At 37.0% G+C, this 27768-nt stretch overlaps 1 protein-coding gene across 2 annotated transcripts; it reads left to right on the top strand.

The window, feature by feature from the left end:
- The first annotated feature begins 815 nt into the window (after positions 1-815).
- On the top strand, positions 816-26382 carry LOC306843174 (uncharacterized protein). 2 transcript variants are annotated; one of them, XM_079374474.1, is made up of 7 exons: positions 816-1124; positions 1221-1345; positions 1458-1524; positions 23276-23429; positions 23518-23663; positions 23789-23899; positions 23983-26382. In XM_079374474.1, the coding sequence occupies exons 1-7, from the start codon at positions 972-974 to the stop codon at positions 24160-24162; spliced, it is 936 nt and encodes a 311-aa protein (XP_079230600.1). In that variant the 5' UTR covers positions 816-971; the 3' UTR covers positions 24163-26382. The 2 variants fall into 2 exon arrangements, with proteins under 2 accessions (XP_079230600.1, XP_079230601.1); XM_079374475.1 differs by having other exon boundaries at positions 24011-24719.
- Positions 26383-27768: the final 1386 nt, after the last annotated feature.

Genomic DNA, 27768 nt, shown 5'->3' with positions numbered 1-27768 from the left:
GTTTTTGTGGGTACCGGCTCACATTGGGTTGAAGGGTAATGAAGAGGCAGATGGTTTAGCTAAAAAGGCCATAGAGCAAGAAACAGTTGATATTCAGATTCCTTTTAGTAGATCAGAAATTAAATCAATTATCAAAAAGAATATATGGAAGTTATGGCAGCAGTTATGGGACAAAGACACCAAAGGTAGGCATCTGTATCATATTCAGTCATCAGTGGGTAAGGGAAGAGTATCAGGATGGAGCAGAGGGGAGGAAGACATGATTACAAGGTTACGATTGGGGCATACAAGGTTGAACAATACAATGCATTTAATAAATAAACATCCAACAGGGTTATGTGAGGTATGTGATGTTAATGAAACAGTCGAACATGTTATAATGTACTGCAGGAAGTATACAGCTGAAAGAAATTAGTTGAAAGAGGAACTAGAGAATAAGGGTGAACAGTTTACAGTTAAGAATTTATTAAATCCGGAAAGAAATATCAAATCATTATTGTTGCAATATCTAGGAAGAACGGGTCTGAACAAGCGAGTGTAGGTGTTAATGTTTTTTATAAAGAAATTTTTATTTTTTTATTTTTTTTATTTACTTTCTCTTTTCTCCTTCTAATCCCGCTTGAGAGGATGAGGGTGGATGGAGGAGTTGAACACGCAACGCCGAATGAAACTCTACGAAGACTCTGGGAGGGTGGAGGAGAGAGAGGAGAAAGGGAAGGTGTTTGAAGATGAGTTGGGAGGTTAATCAAGAGTTTGTAGGTAGAGTGTAAATGATCCATTTCAAAGATAGGTGGCGGTATTGCACTTATAAGTCTGCGATCCGCCGTAAAGCAAGAAGAAGAAGAAGACCCTAACGGGCTGTTCTGTACTGATAAACGAAACGAAGATTCTTGGGTATTTTCTTCTCGGTTTCGGAAATAATTCTAAAGAAATTCTTTGACCTTTGTTGCCTCAAGGTAAAATAAGTCAGTATGGAGATACATGTCGTGGATTTCAGTGTCTACGATCTGGGAAAGACCAATGTTTCAGATGATAGCTTGAAGGAGTTAAGTGACGAACTGAGAAAGGCCTTTACTGAGGTGGGATTTGTTTATCTGAAAAACACGGGCATAAATCAGGACGAGGTTTGTGATTTTAAACATGCCTGTTTGCCTATATTCATAATTCTTACAAAAAAGTTTTGTTTGTAGCTGACTGGCAAATGTTTATTTCTGTTTCAGGTGGACAAAGTCATGGGTGTTTCAAAGAAGTTCTTCTGTTTGCCAGAAAACATAAAGAAGCCTTTTAGCAGGGGCAATTTCTCATGTGATGTAAACCACGGCTGGGTTTCACTGGAGACGGAAAGGCACGCCAGTCTCTTAACTTATATAACGTTAGCTAGATTCAAAAATATCAGGCCTACTACTAAATATTGCTCGCTAAAGATTTTAATGGTTTCATATCCTTTCATTTCACAGTTTAAATCCTCGACGTCCAGGTGATCTGAAGGAGGCGTTTAATACAACATCTTTGTGCGCGAATATCGTAAATATCTATTTATTCTCACCTATCTATTTCTTTCTCCCTTTTCTTAGTGTTTCATATTAGGATTGCATCGATCTTATACTCCGGATCGGTATCAGCTTCGATACGGTCATTTTTTGCAGATCGGGTATCGGTCCAAATCCGATATTGCGTGTGAAGTTATACTATTGTGGTATTGCTGAGCCCCACGAAAGGCACAAAAACATTATAAAGCACCATAAAGTTTTCATGCACTATTTCAAGTGTTCTGAAGCCGTTCCATAGTTTAATCTGAGGTACAGATTAATATTTAAATTGTTAAATTCAAGTTCAGGTAACGTAAACTCTCTCGTCTGTCATACTCCATTCAGCATTAAAATTGTGTGTCACATTCGGTTATTACAGTCAAACTCTCTTCAAGAGCGCAAAGTAACTGAGGTTTAAAACTGTTAAAAGAAAAGGATCAATAAACTAACGCACAGATTTAATACACTACGCATCAATATCTTTTCCCTTTGTACTTTGAACTTTTCTGTGCGGACTCGGAGGGCTGCGCACATCATTCTGTATTGGAGCCTTTCGTTTTATAATACTTTTGCGCAATGAAAGATTATTAATAGTCCTTCTTGTTCTGTCCTATCTGTCATATGTTGCTGCCTTCATTATTGTGCATAGATTTAAAAGAAATGTCTTTTAATTTTATAGTATATATTTATATATAAATGTATTTGCTTGCTTTTTTTCATGTGTGTATTTTACAACAATACAAAGAGGAATGTGTACCATTTTACCAGATTTAGTCCTGCACTTATTCACTTTTATTTGTAAATAAAAATGTTTCACTAGGTTTTATAAATTTATTGTGCACCCATGATTTTTCTAGAGTATCTTTTGATGCTGAATTATCCACTAACCTAGTATTTTTGTCATAGATTATGATTATACACTGTTCTCCAAAAGTTTGGAAACACCCCTGGCAAAGTGTGGTTTTGGACGATATCAGCATAAATCCTTATCATTTTTTGGTGCAAATTCATTAAAGTAACTTGACATTATCATTGAAGACCAGCAATAAAACATAATAATGGCAATATATACATGTCAAAGTTAGACATGCCCCTTTGCCAGCTGTGATGCCTGGTTACTGGTTTAAACTTGGCCCAGGTTTTTAAAAGAGTTTTGGGTCAGCACACTTTAATACAGTATAGCTTCAACAATTGATTGCCAATTCAAAGTCAATGTTTGAATAAACTGACAGCTCGGATGCCCAGATTATGCAGAGCTGTAATAGCTGCTAATGGTGGATATTTTGATGAATCGAAAATTTAAGTTTTTTCTTTGTATAAGCTGTTTATGTAATAAAATATGTTTTTGTAGTTTGTGTTGTCCCTTATCAGTGCAAAATTATCACAAATTAAAAAGGATTCATGCCAATATTGTCCAAAACTCCACTTTTCTTGGACGTTTCCAAACTTTTGGAGGGCAGTGTATATTTTTTCACTTGTTATTTTTAATTAAAATGAAGTTATCTATATGTAGTAAATTGTGTTTAAAACACAAAAGAGTGACAATCAGGTCAACACAGAGAAGTATAGAAATTCTACATCTATTTAAAAAAAAAAAAAAACTGCGCTAGTATTGGATCGTTATAGGCAGATACTCAGAATTTTCGGGATCGGATCGGTTTTGAAAAAATGGTATCGTTGCATCCCTATTTCATATGGAGTGTTTCATAGGGACTACGTCTCAATACTACCGCCAAATGCAAACTGAAAGTGAAACTATGGCTGTGTCCAAATTCAGGGTCTGCATCCTTCGGAGTACTCATTTGAAGGATGTTACGTCACAGCGCCGCGACGAAGGCTGTCCAAATTCGTAGGATCCTTCAAATGCGGCCCACAAATACGTCCTCCTTTTCCCCGAATTGGAAGGATGGGTGTGGTGGATCCTTTCCCGTCCTACCTATCCCATAATTCTTTTCGGCAGAGCGTAATGGCGGACGAAGCGAGCGGTAGCGGAGTGGGAGAGGAGTTTCTCTGACAAAACAAGCTAAAGTTTATGCTTCGGCTCAATGCATTTGTAGGAGAAATTAGTAGAATACTTAAAAACAAATAAAAATAGGCTATAATGGCTTACCTGGATGTGACTGTCTTGTAGTCTGATATAAAAAACTCTCCGACAATGAGCAAAGAAAGTATTTAATTTATTTAATTGCTTTATTTCTTCCAAAAGAATTAAAATGAGGAGAATAACTCTTTGTTTGTCCATTTTCCCGCTTCTTGCTTGGCGCTGTCACGGTTGCTAGGCGACAGGATATGAGCAACGGGTAAGGGAGGGAACTGAAAGAAGGGTAGGCTGTCCAAATTCACAAACACCGACTTCCGGGTTTTGCGGACGTCGGAGGATCCCTCCTCCTTCAACCGGGTAGGAAGGATCCTAAGGAGGATGCAGACCCTGAATTTGGACACAGCCTCTATCTTCAGGACAACCTGTCAAGTTTGGTTTAACTCATAACAAAAATATTTTAGAGCAATTCCAGCTTTACGGACGTGACATTCGTAGTCAAAACATGAAATATGAATTCTGATATATTCATTACCAATATATTGAACTTAGTGCTTTCAAGACTAATCACGATTAATCACATTCAAAATAAAAGTTTTTGTTTAAATAAATGTGTGTACAGTTTATTTATTACGTAAACATAAACACATTAAGTACATATTTTGAAAATATTTACATGCATACTGTATACACTTATATTATTTTATATTCTATATAAATTTATTTAATATATAAACATAATATATAAACATTTCTTAAATATATTCATACGTATGTTTGTATTATATACATAATAAATATACATGGTCTTAAGTGTAAATTTTTTTAAAATTGAGATTTATACATCATCTGAAAGCTGAATAAATAAGCTTTCCATCGATGTATGGTTTGTTAGGATAGCACAATATTTATCTGAGAAACAACTTTGAATATCTGGAATCTGACGGTGCTACAAAAAAAAAAATCTAAATATTGAGAAAATCACCTTTAAAGTTGTCCAAATGAAGTCCTTAGCAATGCATATTACTAAACAATTGATATATTTACGGTAGAAAATTTACTAAATATCTTAATAAAATTATCTTTACTTAATATCTTAATGATTTTTGGCATAAAATAAAAATCTATACTTTTTACCCATACGATGTATTTTTGGCTATTGCTACAAATATCAGTATAATATAATAATAAGTATCGCTTTTTATTTCTCCTCTTTTAATACTACTTATTTCAGTTCTGTTTCAGTTTTTATAGCCATTTCTTACTATGTGTAAGTTTTTTTTTTAGTGTTTGTGTGTTTGGCAGTGTTATTTTTTGGATTACTGATACTGTCATTTAATTTGTATTTGTTATCTGTTTTAATTTCATTTAAATTATGTCTGAATTTATTATGTGTGTATAGGTCTTTTATTAAGTTTTAGTTTTATTTAATTTCAGTTATTTTAATACTCCAACAAACTAAATGGAAATGAAATATATATATATATATATATATATATATATATATATATATATATATATATATGTATATATATATGTATATATAGTGCCCTCCATAAGTATTGGAACAGTAAAGACAAAATTGCTCTGTTGGCTGTGGAGTCAAGACATTTGCAAATATGATTAAAAGATGAATATGAGACAAAACTACAGCATGTCACATTTTATTATTAGCCGTTTCAACACATACATGTTTTACCAAATAAAAAGCACAGTACTTTTAGAGTTCATCCCACTCATTGATGTGAGCATAAGTATTGGGACAGTTGAACATAAGGCAGATATAAAAGATTAAAAGCTATTATTTAGTTGCAGATCCCTTGCGCACAATCACAGCAGTGAGTCTGTGACCCATAGACATCACCAGACTCTTGGTCTCATCCTTTGAAATACTCTTCCCAGCCTTTAATGCAGCCAATTCCAATTGTTGCTTGTTTTGGGGAGTTTCTGCCTTTACTCTCCTCTTCAGCTGGTGAAATTCATGTTCAATCATATTTAAATCTGGAGATTGACTTGGGCAATCCAAGACTTTCCATTTATTTGCCCTTATTAATTCCTTGACTGAACTGGCAGGGTGTTTTGGGTCATTGTCCTGATGCAATATGAAGCACTTCCCAATGAATCTGGTGGCATTTTCTTGAATATTGGTAGGCAAGATGGTAGATTTTGTACCCTTCCAAATTCATTCTGCTACTGTCATCATATATTAAGTCATCAGTAAAGTTGAGAGGGCCTGTTCCTGAGGCAGCCATGCATGCCCATACCACGACACCACCTCCACCATGATTTACAGATGAGGCTGTATGATTGGGATCATTGCAGTTCCCTTTTTTTCCCTCCACATTTTTGCTTTCCCATCACTTAGATAAAGGTTCGTCTTTGTCTAAACACAGTTCCAAAACTCTTCTGGCTCACCTTTGTGCTTTTTTGCAAACTCTAATCTTGCCTTTCTATTTTTGGTGCTGATCAGAGGTTTGCATCTTGCTGTGTAGCATCTGTAATTCTGTGTCAAAGTCTCCTGAGGACAGTAGATTGTCAGAGCATCACCCCAGCTTTCTGGAAGTTGTTGGTGATTTTACAGACACGTCTTTTAGGATTAATTTTCACAGCTTTTATGATTTGTCTGTCATCAACTGCTGTTGTTTTCTCAGCCGATCAGGTCGTTGTTGGTTGCTGGTGGTTTCCAAACTCTTGATTTCTCCATGCCCTTTGTTTTTGCTATAGCTCTAACTGACTTCCTCTTTTCTTTTAGCATCCAAATTGCTTGCTTTTCTCTCAGAGTCAGCTCCATCGTCTTCATCCTGGTTTGTGTGTGTCATCATCGAATGCAAGATTCAGAATACAGAAGTAATGGATATAACTGATACGACACATTCCCTGATTTTAATATCTGAAGAATTAATGTAACAGGACACTGCTGATCACTTAGAAAGACCTGTGAGGCAACTGTTGCAATACATATATATAAAAATTTTATATACAAAATTTCAAAACTTAACATTTATATGTATATATATATATGTTCATATGTAGTTGTTTTTTGGTGTTTGACTTAGTGTAATGTTAGAATAATTATACTCTTTACCTTTTCTTTAATATTTTGAATTGTTTTTAGCTTTATGTTTTTGTTTTTCATTTAAATGTTAAGTTTTGAAATTTTGTTGTATGCATTTGTCATTTTTATTTAATTTATTTATTTTTTTAAAACGTTTATATGTAGTATTTATAAAGTTTTAGCTTGTAGTTTTGGATCTGTTTTTAGTTGTTTTAATACTAGAATTTCATTGCTTCTGTTGTCGTCATTTGTAAGTTGCTTTGGATAAAAGCGTCTTCTAAATGACTAAATGTAAATGTAAATATCCCCGTGCAACTTAAGACTGGTTTTGTGGTCCAGGGTCACATATATTATGTAAACAAAAAGTTTTATTTTGGATGCGATTAATCGTTTGACAGCACTAAATTGTGCTGGGAAGTCGTGGCCTAATGGTTAGAGAGTCGGACTCATAATCCAAAGGTTGCGGGTTCGAGTCTTGGGCCGGCAGGGATTGTAGGTGGGGGGAGTGAATGTCCAGCGCTCTCTCCACCCTCAATACCACGACTGAGGTGCCCTTGAGCAAGGCACCGAACCCCCAACTGCTCCCCGGGCGCCGCAGCATATAATGGCTGCCCACTGCTCCGGGTGTATGTTCACGGTGTGTGTGTGTTCACTGCTGTGTGTGTGCACGTTGGATGGGTTAAATGCAGAGAACGAATTCCGAGTATGGGTCACCATACAGGTGCTGGTCATAAAATTAGAATATCATGAAAAAGTTGATTTATTTCAGTAATACCATTCAAAAAGTGAAACTTGTATATTAGATTCATTCATTACACACAGACTGATATATTTCAAATGTTTATTTCCTTTAATTTTAACGATTATAACTGACAACTAATGAAAGTCCCAAATTCAGTATCTCAGAAAATTAGAATATTGTGAAAATGTTCAATATTGAAGACACCTGGTGCCACACTCTAATCAGCTAATTAACTCAAAACACCTGCAAAAGCCTTTAAATGGTCTCTCAGTCTAGTTCTGTAGGCTACACAATCATGGGGAAGACTGCTGACTTGACAGTTGTCCAAAAGACGACCATTGACACCTTGCACAAGGAGGGCAAGACACAAAAGGTAATTGCTAAAGAGGCTGGCTGTTCACAGAGCTCTGTGTCCAAGCATATTAATAGAGGGGCAAAGGGAAGGACAAGATGTGGTAGAAAAAAGTGTACAAGCAATAGGGTTAACTTATGCCTTAAGTATGACAGCGTTTTAGTGCGGCTTGAAAAAATCTAAGATTATGAGATTAAAGTTGCAATATTTCGAGTATAAAGTCAAAATATTACAAAGTCTCAGCTTTCAAAATCAGTTTTATAGCGAAACACAAACTATGTGTCTTACAGTAATGTTTTTCAAGCTCTTTAATGTGGCGAGACAGATTTGTATTTATGTGCATCAATTAATTAAAAGTCCCATATTGAATTTCCTAGAAGCAAAGATAAAATAACATTTTGTGTAACCAACCACCCTAACAAAATGAGAACTGAAATGTGGTACTTTGTTCACTAAAATAAATTTAATCTTACTGATCTAACTCGATCACTTTACTGTTGTCCTGTGATGTCACACGCTGTAGTAGTACAAGATGGCGGCGCCCTTGCTCCAAAAGCTATAACAAAACAACCTTTTTTTTTCTTTAAAATGGTTACATTAATCATGTTTGTTATATATTTTTTAATCAAAGAGGCAATCACTTTACTAAATAATGTAAACTTAACTGACTGCTTCACTTCCACTTTAAAAGATTATGCCGGGATACATTTTTAATTAAAATATTCATATTAATCAAGGATTTATTGACTTTTAATGCACCTTATTTAGGAATGTACAGAAATACGTGCTTTAAAAAAAAAAAGTGAAAGTGATGTGACATACGACCAAGTATGGTGACCCATACTCGGAATTTGTGCTCTGCATTTACCCATCCAAAGTGCACACACACACACACAGCAGTGAACACACACACACCGTGAACACACGGTGGGCAGCCATTTTATGGTGAGGCGCCCAGGGAGCAGTTGAGGGTTCGGTGCCTTGCTCAAGGGCACCTCAGTCATGGTATTGAGGGTGGAGAGAGCGCTGTACATTCACTCCCCCCACCTACAATCCCATAAATGTCCTTTAGTTAAAATTATTTCATTTATTCGCTATACTATTTATTATTAATGTCTCATTTCAGTTTTAATTTGGCTCTAGTTTTGTATTTATTCCAGTTTATATGAAAAGGTTCATGTAGCGTGGATTAAAATTCATATATAGAGTAAATACGTTTCACTGAACATGTTAAAAATAAGTTTGAGAAAGTTGTCGGTATCACTGTGGTCGTGACGTTGAAGGCGTGCGAACATGGTGCAGTAGTTTGTTTGAAAAGTTTAGCTTTTCAGTTCTGGTGCTTTTATTTAGGCCTCAAAATTTGTCAAAGTTGTATTGCTTATAAGTTGCAAGTTGTAAGTTGCTTATTTGCCTATGGAAAAATCCTATTCATCCTCATCTTTTTGTCGAGGGAACCGGCTTCATGCTAACAGCCGATCCGCCTATAAAGTCAAGTCACCTTTATTTATATAGTGCTTTTAACAATGTAAATTGTGTCAAAGCAACTGCACAATATCAAAAAAGGAAAATAGTGTGTCAATAATGTAAAATGAAAAGATAAAAAAAAGATTTTCAGTTAAAGGCATTTCATTATTGAATTCAGTGATGTCATCATCCAGCTCAGTTCAGTTTAAATAGTGTCTTTGCAATCAGTTCGAAGATATCGCTGGAAATGAAGTGTCCCCAACTAAGCAAGCCAGAGGCGACAGCGGCAAGGAACCAAAACTCCATCGGTGACAGAATGGAGAAAAAAAACCTTGGGAGAAACCAGGCTCAGTCGGGGGACCAGTTCTCCTCTGGCCAAACGAACCAGCAGTTCAATTCCAACTGCAGCAAAGTCAGATTGTAAGGGCTCAACTGGTTCCAGTGGTCTTTCCCGATGGCTGTCTAAGTGGCGGGGTCCTCACTGGGGATCTGTCTCTGGCGCTCATCTCAGTGTCCTGGTCTCCGCTGACTTTCAGGGCTGTAGAGGTCGTCTCTGGGTGCTGATCCACTATCTGATCTGTATACGGACTGGATCTGGTGACTGCAGTGACCATCTGGGCTGGATACGGACCGGATCGGTGACTGGGGATATGTCCCCGGGGCTCATCCAGGTGTCCGGCCTCCGCTGACGATCAGGGATACATCATCTCCTGGCGCCGATCTCCTGTCTGCCTCCCAAACAGTGTTAGGTAGATTGTCCCAGAGTTTGGCTGCTAAATAGGAAAAGGATCTGCTGCCCGCAGTCGATTTTGATATTCTAGGTATTATCAAATAAAATATCAAAGATTATCAAATGGCCAGAGTTTTGAGAATGCAGCAGACATGGAGGACTATAATGTGATAAGAGCTCGCTCAGTACTGAGGAGCTAAGCCATTCAGGGCTTTATAAATAATTAACAAGATTTTAAAATCTATACGATGTTTGACGGGAGCCAATGCAGTGTTGACAGAACCGGGCTAATATGGCCGTACTTCCTGGTTCTAGTAAGGTCTCTAACTGCTGCATTTTGGACCAACTGTAATTTGTTGATCAAGCGTGCAAAACAACCACCCAATAAAGCATTACAATAGTCTAACCTTGAGGTCATAAATGCATGAATTAGTATTTCTGCATTTGACGTTGAGAGCATAGGTCGCAATTAAGATATGTTTTTCAGATGGAAAAACGCAGTTTTACAGATGCTAGAAACATGGCTTTCAAATGAAAGATTGCTATCAAACAGCACACCTAGGTTCCTAACTGATGAAGAAGAATTGACAGAGCAGCCGTCAAGTGTTAGATAGTGTTCTAGGTTATTACATGTGGGGTTTTTAGGTCTTATAATTAACACCTCTGTTTTTTCAGAATTTAACAGTAAGAAGTTACTCGTCATCCAGTTTTTATAGCGACTATGCATTCCGTTAGTTTCTCAATTTGGTGTGTTTCACCGGGCCGCGAGGAAATAGAACGGAGTATCATCAGCATAACAGTGAAAACTAACACTATGTCTCCTGATAATATCTCCCAAGGGTAACATGTAAAGCGTGACGGCCCTAGTACTGAGCCTTGAGGTACTCCGTACTGCACTTGTGATCGATATGATACCTCTTCATTCACTGCTACGAACTGATGGCGTTCAGATAAGTACGATTTGAACCATGCTAATGCACTTCCACTAATGCTAACAAAGTGTTCTAGTCTATTTAAAAGAATGTTGTGGTCAATAGTGTCGAACGCAGCGCTAAGGTCCAGTAGAACTAATAAAGAGATACAATCACGATCAGATGATAAAAGCAGGTCATTTGTAACTCTAATGAGAGCAGTCTCAGTACTATGATACGGTCTAAATCCTGACTGGAATTCCTCACAAATACTATTTTTCTTTAAGAAGGAATATAATTGCGAGGATACTACATTTTCTAGTATCTTTGACAGAAATTGGAGATTTGAGATCGGTCTGTAACTAACTAAATCTTTGGGGTCAATTTGTGTTTTTTTTTTAATGAGAGGCTTAATAACAGCCAATTTGAAGGTTTTGGGGACATATCCTAATGGCAGTGATGAATTAATAATAGCCAAAAGAGGATCTATGACTTCTGTAAGCAGCTCTTTTAGTAGTTTCGATGGAATAGGGTCTAACATACATGTTGTTGGTTTAGATGATTTAACAAATTTATACAATTCTTCCTCTCCTATAGTAGAGAATGAGTGAAATTGTTCCTCAGGGGATCTATAGTGCATCTGATGCGATACTGTAGCTGACGGCTGCATGGTTACAATTTTATCTCTGATAGAATCGATCATGGAAGTAAAGTAGTTCATAAAGTCATTACTGCTGTGCTTTTGGGAAATGCCAACACCTGTTGATGCTTTATTTTTCTTTAATTTAGTGACTGTATTGAATAAATACCGGGGGTTATGTTTGTTTTCTTCTAGAAGAGATGAAAAGTAATCAGATCTAGCAGTTTTTAATGCTTTTCTGTAGGATAGGGTATTTTCCCGCCAGGCTATACGAAATACCTCTAGTTTTGTTTTCCTCCATCTGCACTCCATTTTCCGGGATGCTCTCTTAAAGGTGCGAGTGTGCTCATTATACCATAATGTATTATACCATCATTATTTATTTTGACTGGATGTGTAAATTTAAAAGTATTGAGAACGTTCCCGAACTAAATGAAGATAAATGTCTTGGCGAATGATGTGTTTCTTTGAATTCCAATCAGATTAGAGTAAATGGAGTCAGCGAGAGCCTCATTTGATTGGCTACAAGGTGGCCCCGCCCTCCCCGTCAAGCTTGCAAATCTCAGTTAGTGAGAGAATCGTGCCAAAACTGTGAGCGCAGAGAAATGAAACACGGAGCTGTACATATCGGATTATTTTGGGATTTTTTTGCCCTACATACACAAGAAGTCATTTAGACATTTGACAGTCAGTTTTTTTTTTTACACATACAGATTGGTTCTATCAATCCGTTTTGCAGTTCTTTAAACTGTTGTTTTCGCTTGCAAATCACTGTTCACAGGCTTGCAGTGCTTTTGACCGTATTTTGGCGAAAAAACCGTGCCAAAAGTGTAAGCGCGGAAAAATGGAAGTCATAAGAAAAGATCATATTTATTTTGCGCTAGCATGAAGCTGCGGTTTCACAATACATGAATTACACTTACAAGTAACAGTAAAATGCTGCAAATAATTTTTTCTTGTGCTTGAAACGCGATTTACACCTTTTACAAAGCTTCTCTTGCGCATAAAAAAGAAAATTTTTAAATTTGTCTGCGCCAGAAGAACATGTGCCAATGATACATCCAGTGTTTAAAAAATAACTGAAAATGATTGGACAAATTGGTGAACCTGGTCAGAGAGACAAATTGAATTTTGTCAACAGAATGCAATAGAACTGTCTCATTCTCAACAGCAGCTCGGAAGATATTTGACGACTTTGTCATGCGCTTTGGCTTTCCAGCAAAGATCCACCATGACCAGGGGAGGGAGTTTGAAAACAGCATGTTCGAAAAGCTACAGAGTTACTGTGGGATTAGGCATTCACGGACAACTCCCTACCACCCCCAATCTAACCCAGCAGAGAGGTTCAATAGGACATTGTTGGGGATGTTGAGAACACTAGAAGAGACAGAGAAGTTGGGCAGACCATCTGAACAAAGTGGTCCACGCCCATAACTGTACAGTGCATGAATCAACCAGATTTTCTCCATTCTTCCTTCTTTTTGGTCGAGAACCAATTTTTCAGATTGATCTGGTGTTCCCCACAAAGCAAAGCAGGAATCCCCAGTCTCATGCCGACTACACTGAAAGATGGGAAAGGTCCATGCAAGAAGCATATGAAATCGCAATGAAGAACATGAAGAAAGATGCTGCAAAGGGGCAGAGGAACTACAACCAGAGGGCGTGGAGTTCTTTATTGGAGCCAGGTGATCATGTGCTGGTGAGGAACCTGTCAGAAAGGGGCGGCCCAGGCAAACTGCGAGCTTACTGGGAAAACTGTGATGTGATGTGACTGCACATCACAGAGGATCTCACCTGGACCACCAACACCATGTCACTCTCCAAAAAGGCACAACAGCACCTACACTTTCTCTGTCGGTTGAAAAGAGCAAGTCTCCCTCCACCCATCCTCACCACATTCTACAGAGGCACCATTGAGAGTGTGCTGACCAGCTGAATCACTGTCTGGTACGGGAACTGCAGTGCTGCTGACCGCAAGACCCTCCAGCGTTCTGAAACATGGACCGCCCCCCCCCCAACCTTACCACACCAAAGAAAAAACTGTATGGAACTTTTTAGTGCAATTCGAAGTGTGCTACACACAGGTGAGTAGGCCTGTACAAACCACCTGTGGTAACACTCTCCTCTATGTGCACTAGACACTTCACACACTTCTGCGTGTACACAATCCCACAAAAGACTCAGCAATATATGTATGTTTACATGCTCATGCACTACAGATCATCCTGCACTGTTCCCCAAACCAGCTGCTTAACTCAAAATGTTTCTCCTTGCACATGTACAGTATTTGTGAAGCATTTGTATAGTTTGTATTTTTTTATCTTTTATTTTTTAGTATATATATATATATATATATATATATATATATATATATATATATATATATATATATATATATATATATATATATATATATATATATATATATATAATTTAAATCTGTCAGTAGGTTAGTTGTGTATAGGTTTATAGTGTTTTTTGATTCATTGTTGTATGTCTGTATTAATGTAGCACCGTGGTCCTGCGAGGCACGACATTTTGTTCCACTGTATGTCCCCACATGTAGCGGAATGACAATAAAGCTCAACTTGAACTTGAACTTGAAAAGCAAACAGAGGAGGGGAAAGGAGATGAGGGGATGACCCTGTTTATATAGTAGAGCCATTGGATTGGACTGGAAAGGAAAGAGTGTTGCACAGGAACCTTCTTCTACAATGCACTTACCTGATCGATGACCCAAGGATGTAGGAGGGACAAATCAAAACAGGAAGCACAACTACAATGGAATACTTACCAGGAGGACACCAACAGTTGAAGTGAAGAGGAGTATGGCTTGTGGACAGGAACTACATCCGATCCAGATGCAGCACAATTCTAGAAGGGAAGAGAGAAGCAGAAACCCTGTTGAGGATTTGGACACCAACAAAGATATTGATGAACTTACAATCTTACCTGCTTTGGAGCGGCACCCAGAGGAAACTGGTGAGGATGTGTCCACCCATGCCCGCACAGCAAATGCAGGCCAAATTTCCGCGGTGATCTCGGTCAGAAGGCAATTTCTAAAATATTTGAACGAATCCATTCTAAATTGTTATGATACGGTAAGCCTGAAACAGATCACAATAGTAGACCTACGCAGTAGGCTATCAGTCATCGGCAACGTGCAGATATTTGTGCCAATATTAGCCTATTATTAGTCTGCGTTTCCATAATGCATTATGGTTGATAAGAGAAAAGAAATTAGATGAGTTATTGATCATAATTAGAGTGGACATAAGTTGGCTTTGTACAGAAAGTTTCAAGTTAATTGCATTTATAATAAAATTGTATAAAAGACACCTGGGAGCCAGAAATCTTGCTGATTGATAGGGGATCAAATACTCATTTCACTCATTAAAATGCAAATCAATTTATAACTTCTTTGAAATGCCTTTTTCTGGATTTTTTTTGTTGTTATTCTGTCTCTGTCGCGCCTGTTTTGGGTTTGATTTCATGTTCATGTTTTCATGTCTTTTATTTTGGAGTTTAGTCATGGTCCCTGTTTGTGTCATGCTTCCCTTGCCCTCATGTATTCCTGCTGTTGGTTCCTTTGTTAATTGTCATGTTCTGATTGGTTATTGACCTGTCATGTGACTCTCAGTTTTGTTTGCTCATTGGTTGATTCTTGTCATGTGACCTGTATTGTTTGCTATAAGTAGCTTCGACTTGAAGCTGTGCTGCACAGAATGATCAGTGTATGACATCAAAGTATCGCGAGAGCGATTCGAAAGCTTAAGTGTCCGTCTGCTCTCATCACTCTCGCGGTACTTTGATGTCATTCTGCGCAGCGCCTCTTCAAGTCTAATGCACCTATTTTTTTCTCATTGTGTATTAATGTTAACCTGCTGTTGGTGAGTGTAGTTTTGTTTATGCCAAGTCAAGTCTGTTCATGCCAAGTCAAATCTGTTCAAGCCATGTCTGTTCAAGTCAAGTATCTGTTTGCATTATGTTTGGATTTCACCTTGTTTAAATAAAACTGCATTTGGGTTAATCACTATGCTCGCCTTCAGTGGACTATCGTAACACTCTCACTGTTCAAATAAACCTACCATTAAAATTATAGACTGATCATGTCTTTGTCAGTGGGCAAACGTACAAAATCAGCAGGGGATTAAATAATTTTTTTTCCCCACAGTATGATCTAAATCTTTAAAACATTTCGGATGTGATACAGTGCTGAAGCGTCCTGATGTCATCTAGCCCTTAGAAATCCAAAATCATCGCTGTTGGTTCCTTTGTTCATTGTGTCATGTTCTGATTGGTTATTGTCCTGTCATGTGACTCTGTTCTGTTTGCACATTGGTTGATTTGTCATGTGACCTGTATTGTTTGCTATAAGTAGCCATCATGTTGCCACTGTCTCTCGTCATGTATTAATGTTAACCTGCTGTTGGTGAGTCTAGTTTGTTTACGCCAAGTCGAGTCTGTTCAAGTCAAGTCTCTGTTTTGGATTTTGGATTTCACCTTGTTTAAATAAAACTGCACTTGGGTTCATCACTACGCTTGCCTTCAGTAGACTATCGTTACACTCTCACTGTTCAAATAAAACTACCATTAAAATTATAGACTGATCATTTCTTTGTCAGTGGGCAAACGTACAGAATCAGCAGGGGATCAAATTATTTTTTACCCCACTGTATGATATACATCTTTAAAACGTTATGGACGTGACAGTGCTGAAGTGTCCTGATGTCATCTAGCCCTTAGAAATCCAAAATCATCGGTGTTTAGACAAAGTGAGTTTAGTCATTTTTCAGACAGGCCTATATCTTTCTACAAAATGCTTACTGTTGACATAAATTTAAAAAATGGGCAGCCTTTGATATCTCATTTGAAAACATGAAATAAAGTAGGATGAAAATGTAATTTTACTCTTGGTGCACCCCTTATATGTGGTGGATAAACATAGCGATTTCCTTCAAATTTCTATTAAAGCAGGGCAATGCCGTAAAATACAGACCTAAACGCACAACTAGTAGGGTTTTGTTCTTTAGGTCAAATCTTTTTTCTTGGTAAGACTGACATTTGTATGGAACTGCTCATTAGTACTGTATTTTCAGACAATTCCGAAAAAATGTGGCATATGATTGTGAGCAGTTTTAATTTACTTTTATGCGATTTCCCTTTTCTGCAACAACTATACAAAATATAGTTTTAAAATAAAATTTGTAAACATCAATAATAATAGGCAACATGTCATTATTGAATTTTAAACTTTTTTTTTGCTCATTACTAATTTTTTATGATATTATTATTTTTAAGAAATATACAACCAATTAAATTTTTAAATTAAAAATACACCTCTGTTGTGCAAAATATAAATGAATTTTTTTTGTAGGTAAATTAATTGATATATTTTAGCTTGATTATATTTTAAAAGATTGACTAAATTGTTAAAGTTTTATTAATTCATTTCATTAGACACAATTTTTTGATGATACATTTCTATTACATCAACATTGAATTCTGAAAACTGAAAACACAGAATTTAGGGAAAAATAAAATGTATTTCATGGGGCCCTAAATGAAAAGGTACTTTAATTGGTGAATTGGTGAGTTTAATTGAGAACAAACAAGTTGTTTTTATTCTCAAGGTCTAATAAACGTGGAGAGGATCTGTCCCCATTAATGACAAATGAATATTGTGATATATATTGATATTGTATGATACGTATATTTGATGTAAACCACGGCTGGGTTTTGCTAGAGATGGAAAGGCACGCCAGTCTCTTATATTCAGAAGTATTAGGTCTACTACTAAATAATGCTCCAAACGATGGCCACAGATTTTAATGGTTTTATATCCTGTCACGTCGAGGTCCCGATGATCTGGGGGCGTTTAGTACAACATTGTTGTGCGCGGATAATATCCCTTTATTGCCATCTACCTCTTTCTTTCTTTCTTTCTTTCTTTCTTTCTTTCTTTCTTTCTTTCTGTTTCATGTAGAGAGTAGGGCCAATACTATATACTCAATACTACCACCAAATGCAAACTGAAAGTGAAACTAAAGATCTAAAAATAAAAGCGTGGTTTAACTTATGACAGATATATATTATTGTTTTATACTACAATGTAAGTTTTAATGATGGTGATATTATTATTTTTAAGAAATATCATACAGTCAATATATTTCATCCATGTTTTAATTTATACACTTCTGTTGTGCAAAATATAAATGCAATGTTTTGTTGTAAATTGATTTTTTTATTTTAATTTCATTATATTTTAAAAGATTGACTAAATTGATGAAGTTGTATTAATTAAATTAGTGATCAAATATAAAGATATTGAGCTTTAAGAGGTAAAGAAGTCATGTCTGGGAATTTTTCTATATAAAATAAAATATTTCAGCAGTTGAGCCCAGTTGGATGTAGGCTAAATATTAAAAGGTATCAGATGTTTTATCAGATTATTATTATTTTTTATGTTTAGATGTCACTGAGAAAAGATAGGCTGCTGTAGTCTATATTATGTTTTTTTATATATATTTTGAGTAAATATAAATATAAACAATTTTTATTTAAATATCTAGTTTGTCTCTCTCTCTCCATATTCTTAATTTACACAATTTCCCCTCTCCCTCTGATCTCTGAAACAATGAATTTGATTTAAAAAAAAAAACAATTCATATTCAGTGCTGCTTGAAAGTTTGTGAACCCTTTACAATTTTTTTTTTTTTCTGCATAAATATGGCCCAAAACCTCATCCAATTTTCACACAAGTACTGAACGTAAACAAAGAGAATCCAACAAAACAAATGCAACAAAAATATTTTCTTTGTCATTTAGTTATTGAAGAAAATGTTCCAGTGTTACATATCTGTGCATTTCAAAAGTATCTGAACTCTTGGATCAGCTGTTAATTTGAAAGTTTTAATTAGAGTCCATCTGTTCAGAGGTGTTTTCATTCAATGGAATGAAAATCAGGTGTCAGTTCCTGCCATATTTTATATAAAGAACAGGGGTCTATCAAAGTCTGATCAAGCTTGTGGAAGTGTATCATGGCACAAACAAAGGAAATCTCTGAGGACCTCAGAAAAAGAGTTGCTGTTGCTCATTAGGCTGGAAAGTTTACAAAACCATCTCTAAAGGCTTTGGACTCCACGAATCCACAGTCAGACAGATTGTGTACAAATTGAGTGGTCCACCAACAAAGATCACTCCAAAAGCAAGACGTGTAATGAGGTTGCAAAGGACTCCATGGGTCTAAGCAACTAAAGGACTTTCTTACGTTGGTTGATGTTAATGGTCATGATTCCACCATCAGGAGAACACTGAGCAACCATGGTGTGCATGCAGAGTTGCAAGAAGAAAGCCACTGCTCTCCAAAAAGAATCACTGCACATCTGCAGTCTGGTCATGTGTATAAGGACTATTGGAATAATATTTGGTGGACAGGTGAGACCAAAATATAACTTTTTTTTTTTTTTTTTTTTTAATGAGAATCATGTTTAGAGAAAATAAACTTCTTATCCTATCCATGACACATGGTGGTGGTAGTATCATGGTTTGGGCCTGTTTTGCTGCATCTGGGCCAGGACGGCTGGCAACAAAGTTAATGCTTTGGAATGGCCAAGTCAAAGTCCAGACCTTAATCCAATTGAAATGTTGTGGAAGAAGCTGAAGCAAGCAGTTCATAGGAGGAAACCCACCAATATCGAGTTGAAGCGGTTCTGTACTGAGGAATGGGTTAAAACTCCTACAAGATTTTATGCAGGACAGATCAACAGTTGCTGCAGTTATTGCTGCAAAATGGGGTCACACCAGATAATGAAAGCAAAGATTTATATATTTCATAATGGATCATTTTTCTCAATGAATAAATAAAAATAAAATATTTTTCGTCTCATTTGTTTGATTGGGTTCTCTTCGTCTACTTTCTGGACTTGTGCAAACAATCTGATGATGTCTTGGGTCATATTTATGCAGAAATCTAGAAGATTTTAAGGGTTCACAAACTTTTAAGCAGCACTGTATACATCATTTATATTACTCACTTAATGGGTTTTAAAGGACATAATAGTAAGATCTGTGCGACTTTAATTTGAAAATAGTGAAACAAATATCAATCAGTTGGATATCCCACTTGAAAACTAATCCGGACCATCTACAAATGAAACCACACCACCTGCAAGTGATGGATTAGATTGGAAAATTCTGAGCAAAATTCTCCACAATAAACTACAGAAAAAACATCTATATGGTTCCCTTTCCTTTAAAGGTGAACTGACAGAGATATTTGATCATACGATCATCTGCTTGTTGAACATGAAGGCCCGTAGTCTTAGGTAACACTTTACAATAAACATTAGTTAGTACATTAACAAACATTTGTGACAATATTAATTCATCTTAGTTTGTTAGTTAATAAAAATAAAAATTATCTAGTTGTTATTTCGTGTTCGCTCATGGTATTAACAGATACTTTCAATTTTAATTTTAATAATGTATTAGACATCTTTTTGGAGCGATTTAGACGATATGGGGTGGGTGGAGGGTGACATAACAGTCCCTAAGACGTTTTTTTTTTTTTTTTTTATTATATTTACGAAGGGCTCGGAGATACCAGGTTTGTTTCAGCAGCACAAACGAACGGCACCGGCTTGGAGAGATTTGGACTGCATGGGGTGGAGAGTGACGTCACTGGCCCGTGTTGTATTTGTTATTTCTGAGGACGTGAAATAGATACAATGTAAATTTTAACGGCACAAACCAGCACAAATCGAGCACAAACGAATGACACCAGTTGTGTGCGATTTAGACGAACTGGGTGGAGAGTGACGTCACAGCTCGCGAAAATATTTTGTTATATCTAAGGAAGGAAAATAGGTAGTGTTTGTTTTAACGGCACAAACCAGCACAAACGAACGGCACCGGTTTGGAGCTATTTGGACGGCATGGGGTGGAGAGTGACGTCACACGGTCAAAACAAAAAGAATGTTTAATATCTCAAACACCGAACCAGCACAAACGAATGGCATAGTTTTGGTGATTATTTATTTTTATGGGGTGCCAACTTCACGGAGGTAATCATCACAATGTACGGGACAAAAGTATCATGTCAAAATAGATGTGCATTAAAGAAAGCACCCCCGGTGATGTAATTCTGGAACCGAAACTGATGTATTACGGATACAAAATAAAATAAATAAATACTACCTTTTCATTTTCTGCAGTGTTTTCACCAAAGTATCAATCTATTTTACTGCTCACCTTGTTTCTGCTATACTGCTCTTCACTTTCTGAAGAGGTCTGGCTGCCAACTTACATTTTCAGACTCGCATTGCATCTCAATCAGCTCCCTAGCTCCCAAGCCCGTGAAGCAGCACACGAATCCGGCACTGGTAGGGACCCTGGCTCACTGCACATTGGGACAATAGGTTGTTTGAGTTGAGCACAATCTGCGCAGAACCACTGGACAGAACACTGGTGATCACCCCAAGAGGCATCATGCCGTTTAGAAATATGTCCGAGAGCAGTCCGCATTGCTCTGATATCACTGACGAATGCCAAAAATCTCGCGTGACAGGGAGTCAGCTATGCAGTCAAAGACTATAGTAAGGGATTTTGGTGCAGTCCAGCCCAGCTGCGCTGACCAAAAGCACGATGCTCATTGACTCAAACAACCGTGATGTTGCGTTCTCTACTAAAATGTTTTATTTTTTATCTGATATAATTATATTTATAATTTATATGATATAAACATGTGATTGTATTTAAATTAAGCACGATATTTCCAAACATTATGACAAGTGTGAGATCTCTCTGTGATATGTGATTGTTGTCTCTAAAAAATCTAAAATACAAGTTTGTATTAAAGTAAAACGACAGAATTAAGTCCAAGACGACGACAGACTTAAAGTATTTAGTGTTAAACTAGTTGAATTCTCTGTCTGAAATAGCTTAAAGCTGCTCTTATTTTCATTGATGACTGATTACAGTGTTCTGACAAAGGCTATTAGGCCCTTGGACATATTTCTAAACGGCATGATGCATCTTGGGGTGATCACCAGTGTTCTGTCCAGTGGTTCTGCGCAGATTGTGCTCAACTCAAATGACCCATTGTCCCAATGTGCAGTGAGCCAGGGTCCCTACCAGCGCCCAGATTCGTGTACTGCTTCACGGGCTTGGGAGCTAGGGAGCTGTTTGAGATGCAACGCAAGTCTGAAAATGTAAGTTGGCAGCCAGACCTCTCTAGAAAGTGAAGAGCTGCAGATGACTCGGTTATTTTAACAGCAGTATAGCAGAAACAAGGTGAGCAGTAAAATAGATTGATACTTTGGTTAAAACACTGCAGAAAATGAGAAGGTAGTATTTATTTAGTTTTTTATCCATAATACATCAGGTTGGGTTCAAGAATTACATCACCGGGGGTGCTTTCTTTAATGCACATCTATTTTGACATGATACTTTTGTCCCGTACATTGTGATGATTGTCATTTTGTCAATCATTGCAGTTGTAAGTAGATTACTTCAGAATACTTAAGTACTTAGCAAATCCCACATTTATATGTGGATGACACTCCTGAAATGGCCTAATGGCTAGAGAGCTGGACTCGTAACAAGTTCGAGTCTCAGGTTTGGCAGGAATTGTCGGTGGGGGGAGTGAACATACAGTGCTCTCTCCTCCCTCAATACCACGACTGAGGTGCCCTTGAGCGAGGCACCGAACCCCCAACTGCATAAATGGCTGCCCACTGCTCCGGGTGTGTGTTCACGGTGTGTGTGTGTTCACTGCTGTGTGTGTGCACTTTGGATGGGTTAATTGCAGAGCACAAATTCCGAGTATGGGTAACCATACTTGGCCACATGTCACGTCACTTTCACTTTCACTTTCATTTACAACCTTGTTTTAACCCCTCAAAATAAAAGTCTTTGCTACTGACTCACTCATAAAAACAGTCACTTGTAGCCATCTAATGCCATAACAATGTAACCAAAATCACCATCACTAACACAGAGACTGTTTCTCAATACCAATACTCTTACAAAATACTACTATTATTTATATACAATATAATTTATTAAACAATAATTTTAATAAACAACAATAGCTATCATAAAAGTTCATCAGTACAAACAGCTGTCACAAACAACAAAAGTCAAGCATTCTGGTGGAGGGCTGATGATTTTGGGCTTGTTTTGTAGCCACAGGACCTGGACACCTCACAGTCACTGTGTCGACCATGAACTCCTCTGTAGCCTATATCAAAGTATTCTAGAGTCAAATGTGAGGCCATCTGTCCAACAGCCAATCCTTGGCCAAAATTGGGTCATGCAACAGGGCAATGATCCCTAGCACACCAGCAAATCTACAATAGAATGGCTGATTCTGAAAAAGAAAAGAATCAAGGTGTTGCAGTTGCCCAGTCAAAGTCCAGACCTCATCCTGATTGAAATGCTGTGGCAAAATTCCTCCAGAACGATGTGAGAGACTAATAAAGTCATACAGAAAATGATTATTGCTGCTAAAAGTGGATCTACAGAAAATTGAATCATAGGGTGTCCTTAGTTTGTCACCCATGGCTTTTCCATATTGGCTTTATTTTTGCTAAATAAATAATGACACGGTGTGTCATGTGTTATTGTTCATCTGAGGTCCCAGGACAATATATATATATATATATATATATATATATTGAATATATTTAATAGAATTAAATAGGGTCTCCTTTCTTTTTCACACAACTGTATATATACACATTAATATTTCCGTAAATGGAATGTATATGGAAGTTCCCAAACTTTACATCACTCCACTCTCAATGTGTTCAGAATTGGCCTTCAGAAGGAGTTGATGATTTTCGAGATGTCCACGTAGCATTTTACCTGCGCTGTAAGGAACTCTCTCTCAGAGTGCTCCGAGTGATGGCTCTTGGTTTGGGCCTGGAAGCAGAGGTCTTTCTCAGCGCTCATAAGCATATTGAAAGTAAGCAAATGATATGCATTACTACTTTCTGCCAGTGAGTCAATGGAAGAGAGATCTGCAAGACCTTAATGATGTGGGTTGTTTTAAGGTGATGTGAATGGAACGACTCTACGGACTCTGTACTACCCTCCAGTGAACAGCGCAAGTGTGAAGGAAAATCAGCTGCGCTGCGGTGAACACTCTGATTATGGTAGTATCACTTTGCTCTTCCAAAGCTCAGAGGGTGGACTGCAGGTGAGTACCAGTATAGGGCAAGAAGAAAAAAGGTTCATTATCAAGTTTAATATGCTTCTCTGTCATTTAAGATGCATGTGACAGTAGTTTTGGCCCTGCGTGGCACTGTGTGTGTTCTCCTTCAGGTTCTGAACCGGGCTGGCGAGTTCATTTCAGCCCCCAGCATTCCTGGAACAGTTCTGATTAACATAGCAGACCTGATGCAAAGGTGGACCAGCGATGTCTATGTGTCTGCTGTAAGTTTCTTTACTAATGCTTCATTTAATTGTGCAGTGCAGGCAATGCTTATTTAATTATTTTCTATTGTTCTGGCCCTCAGGTTCATAGAGTTTTACTGCCCCCTGCAGGTGACTCCAGCCCACGTCAGTCTTTGGCCTTCTTTGTACAACCAGATAATGAGGCCATCATTTCATGCTGCGATGGATCAGATAAATATCCTCCTGTTAAGTCAGTTGATTACCTTCTATCAAGGTTCAAAGATTCTTACGGCAAAAAATAGATCCTGGTTTAAGTGAAATTGTATGACCTTGCATGTTAAAAAAAAAAAAAAAACTCTAATAATCATCAGAGCACATAATTGGTAAAGCTGACATAATTTAATACATTGTAGAGAAATGTAAAGCACAGTCATTTACTCCAGAAATCACAAAAAAAGCAAAAGCAAAAGCAAAAAAAAGCCTACCCCCCTCCCATCCCTTCAGTTCAGTTTTTGTCGCACTGTAAGCCCGTACAAGTTGATTGAACTTAAAAAATGTATGGTAACTCGTTGCACTAAAAAAGTTGATTTTGTCTTGTTGAACAAACAAGACATTTCAAGTTCATTACATTGGAAAGTGTTAGTTAATTGAACTAACTATCTGTTACAATAACTAAAATTTACCAGTTAAGGTAACTCGAAACATTAAATTGCACTAAAGTTAACTTTTAGTAGACCAAATTGCATTTTTAATATAACTATAATTTAACTGGTTTAATATGACTGATTTCTCTGCCGATTTATTATTCTTTAAGTTAAAGCTGCACTCTGATTATGGTAGGAGGAGCTGCAGAATAAACAAAGTCAAAAATAAAAACAACAAGGATTTTGTTTTAGAATTCAGTTTATTTTAATTTTACAGAATCCATTTAACAAATTTCAGGTAACTTTAGGTATGTTGAGATTTTGTCTAATTAAACAAAGAGAAAATGTATGTGTTTAATGTATTGTTCATTAATCGATGAGCTCATTGCTCATTAATCAAGACGCAAGGCACAAGTCAATCCAAAAACAAGAATGGCCTGAGGAAGGTTCTCTAAACAGTCCTTCCCAAGATTACCCTCTGAGACGATTCCTTACAGGGGCTAGATGGAGGAGAAAGACAGGGGATGTTGTGCAACATCTTCGCTTTCACAGATTCCAACTGGAACGTTTTGGTGTGACTCCTCATCATCAGAAGCCTGGACATGAAGGAAATTAATAAAACTAATTTTAGCTAAAAACTATGTTATGACCCCTTTAGTTTACATAATTTATAACAGAAAGAGAAATCAATAATACTTACAAAGCATGCTTTGAAGAACTTCATGAAGTTCTCCAAAGAAGGGTGATCAGGTATTACAGGAATCCCTCTTATTGCCACACTTCATGTCAGTGAGGTCAGAGGTGGAAGAGACAACACTGTATCAATGAAAAATGAAAATCACATTTTCATCAATTAATGCTTTTTTCTGTATTACAGGAAAAGTTCACCCAAAATGAAAATTTGCTGTTAATTTACTCAGCCTCGAGCCATTTAAAATGTAGGTGACTGAATCCATGGTCCTTGGTGATTCATAAAATGGAAGTGAAGGGGTTCCATCACTTTGAGAGTAAAATAAAGCAGATACAGAAAACACAGAATTAATACCCCTGGCTCTTGACGATATGCTCATATCTTATGAAGCAAAACAATGAGCACATTGACTGTACATTGACATCATTACCTGTAATCCATAGCCTTAACATAAATCAAATGTTTAGTCTAGTATGTTTTAACAAGTATCCCCTTTTGCCACAAGCACTTACATTTCCAGATCATCCTTTTTTTTTAGCTCAGCACTGCAGTTCTTGGAATCTGTGGAGTGACAGCAATGCACATTAGACGTTTTTTAACAAGCTGATTAAGATGTGAGCTGTTGAGTTATCCATAAACTGCTTCTAAACATTGCAGTAAAGTTATCCGGCATTACATGATAGAAAATACTTGGTATTCAATTAAATGTAGCTAACTAACTTACTAACACTATGTGGACGAGAGATAGCATTTCTTGGGCTAATTTCACATGCACAAAGTTGCATGGAAATGATATGCTGTTGTTATGCATCGTAAAACTAGGCGTTGTAAGCTCCATATATGGTGATTTCGGAGTCGAGGTGGAGATGCACGTATGCACAATCTTCTCCTGACTGGGATTTATAAAGGGATTTTTGCGCAGGTTCTGGTGTACGTATGCTTTTATAAATCTGAAAACTTTTGTGCATACGCAAAATCGAACTTTTGTGCATACGTACACTCTTAGGATGAAATCTACTGAGAGTTTTATACATGAGGCCCCTGAAGTGTCAGAAATGGTAAAAAGAGTTGAGAGAAAATATTATGCGTGTCAGAACCACGTCACGTTCAGCAGTAGCAGCTCTTAAAGAAATGACAGCCAAAATAACCTAATAACCAGCTGCTGTGATGTCTATTAATCAAAGGACAAAGAAAAAAAGAGGAAAAAATAACTTGTATAGCTTTAAGGATTCATCTGTAATTAATTTAGACTGTTTGATTTCAATTTCTGTATATTTCTGCTGAAGGGCATAGGAATGACGTTTATTATAATGGGTTTATGTGAAGAGTTTTAAGTTCACTTAATTAGAAGTTCCTTTTTACATCTAATGTTAAAATTGAAAGCTTTGTAATGTTGAATGGCTAATCAATGATTAAATAGCTACTGGGGAAAAAAACTATTCTAGAGACATCAGAGTGGTGCTGGCCTTCAGTCATAAAAAAAAGATGCCATTATACAAATATAAAAAAAAATGTAAATGTCTTTATGTTGCTTGTACATTCATTTGAAGATTGAATGTGCAATTATTACAATATAAAAGTATATTTAAAACCTTTAATGTTAGGTGGGATTAATCGCGATTAATTTCAGAAATGTGCAGTTATTTTTTTTTTTTAAATCGTGTGTGTGCGCCTGTGTGCGTGTGCGCGCGTGTGTGTCAACGTTAACGCATGCAAATTAATCGTTTGATAAGGTTTGACCCCAACTTCTTGCCGTCATCGCAGCGCGGAAGGTAATCTGTGGAAGTATAATAATGCCAATAGTTTTTGAAACATAAAGCATGCTGAATTCCACAAATCGAAAAAAAAGATGCATTGCAATTAAAGTGCTTGCATTTTAATGCCTTGTATTTCCAGGGCTTGCATTTTTAGGTCCTGAAATTGAACAGTTGTTTATTTAAACTGTGAATATTTCAATTCTAAATATTTCACAAACATTTTCATAATTAAAAATTCAATAATTCATATTCACCTTACAGAATTCACTTCCAAAATATTCAGTCTGTTTAAAAATGCGATGTATAATATTCGACAGGCAAATTTCAGTCATTTTATTTCACTTTCCGAATTCGCTGCCACAAATTCAGTGGTTAAAATTCGGCAGAAAATTCGGCGTTGCACATCCGGGACCCGCAGGAATAGCAGTAGAGCACCGATGCATGATCTCCAGCTGATGTCAGCCGCTCACCAGCAGGTGGCGCAATCGGCTGTTGATGAAGGCCATTCATTCACAAAAACTGATTTGCAGAAATGGAGCAAGCTCTAAGTAGAAGTTTTGATTATTTTTAATTCTTTATTTCGGTTGCTTAGTTTCTGTAACTTTGTATCATGGCTTGTGTGACTGTGCTGTAATACTGGGGTTCTCCGTCACACTCCAGCATTCCCCGCTGACGCGTAACCGCCTCAGTGATATAACTAATACAGTGATACAAGACCTCAGATCTCAGAACACTTTACTGATGATTATGCAAACTATATACAGGCAAGCAGATGAGGTCAGAAGAACGCAACGCGCTGCATTTTCGTTGCTTTCC

The sequence above is a fragment of the Barbus barbus genome (genome assembly GCF_936440315.1).
Source record: "Barbus barbus genome assembly, chromosome: 23".
Classification (NCBI taxonomy): domain Eukaryota; kingdom Metazoa; phylum Chordata; class Actinopteri; order Cypriniformes; family Cyprinidae; genus Barbus; species Barbus barbus.
Note: the sequence above shows the minus strand (reverse complement) of the source record. Positions and strands in the feature narration are given on the sequence as shown.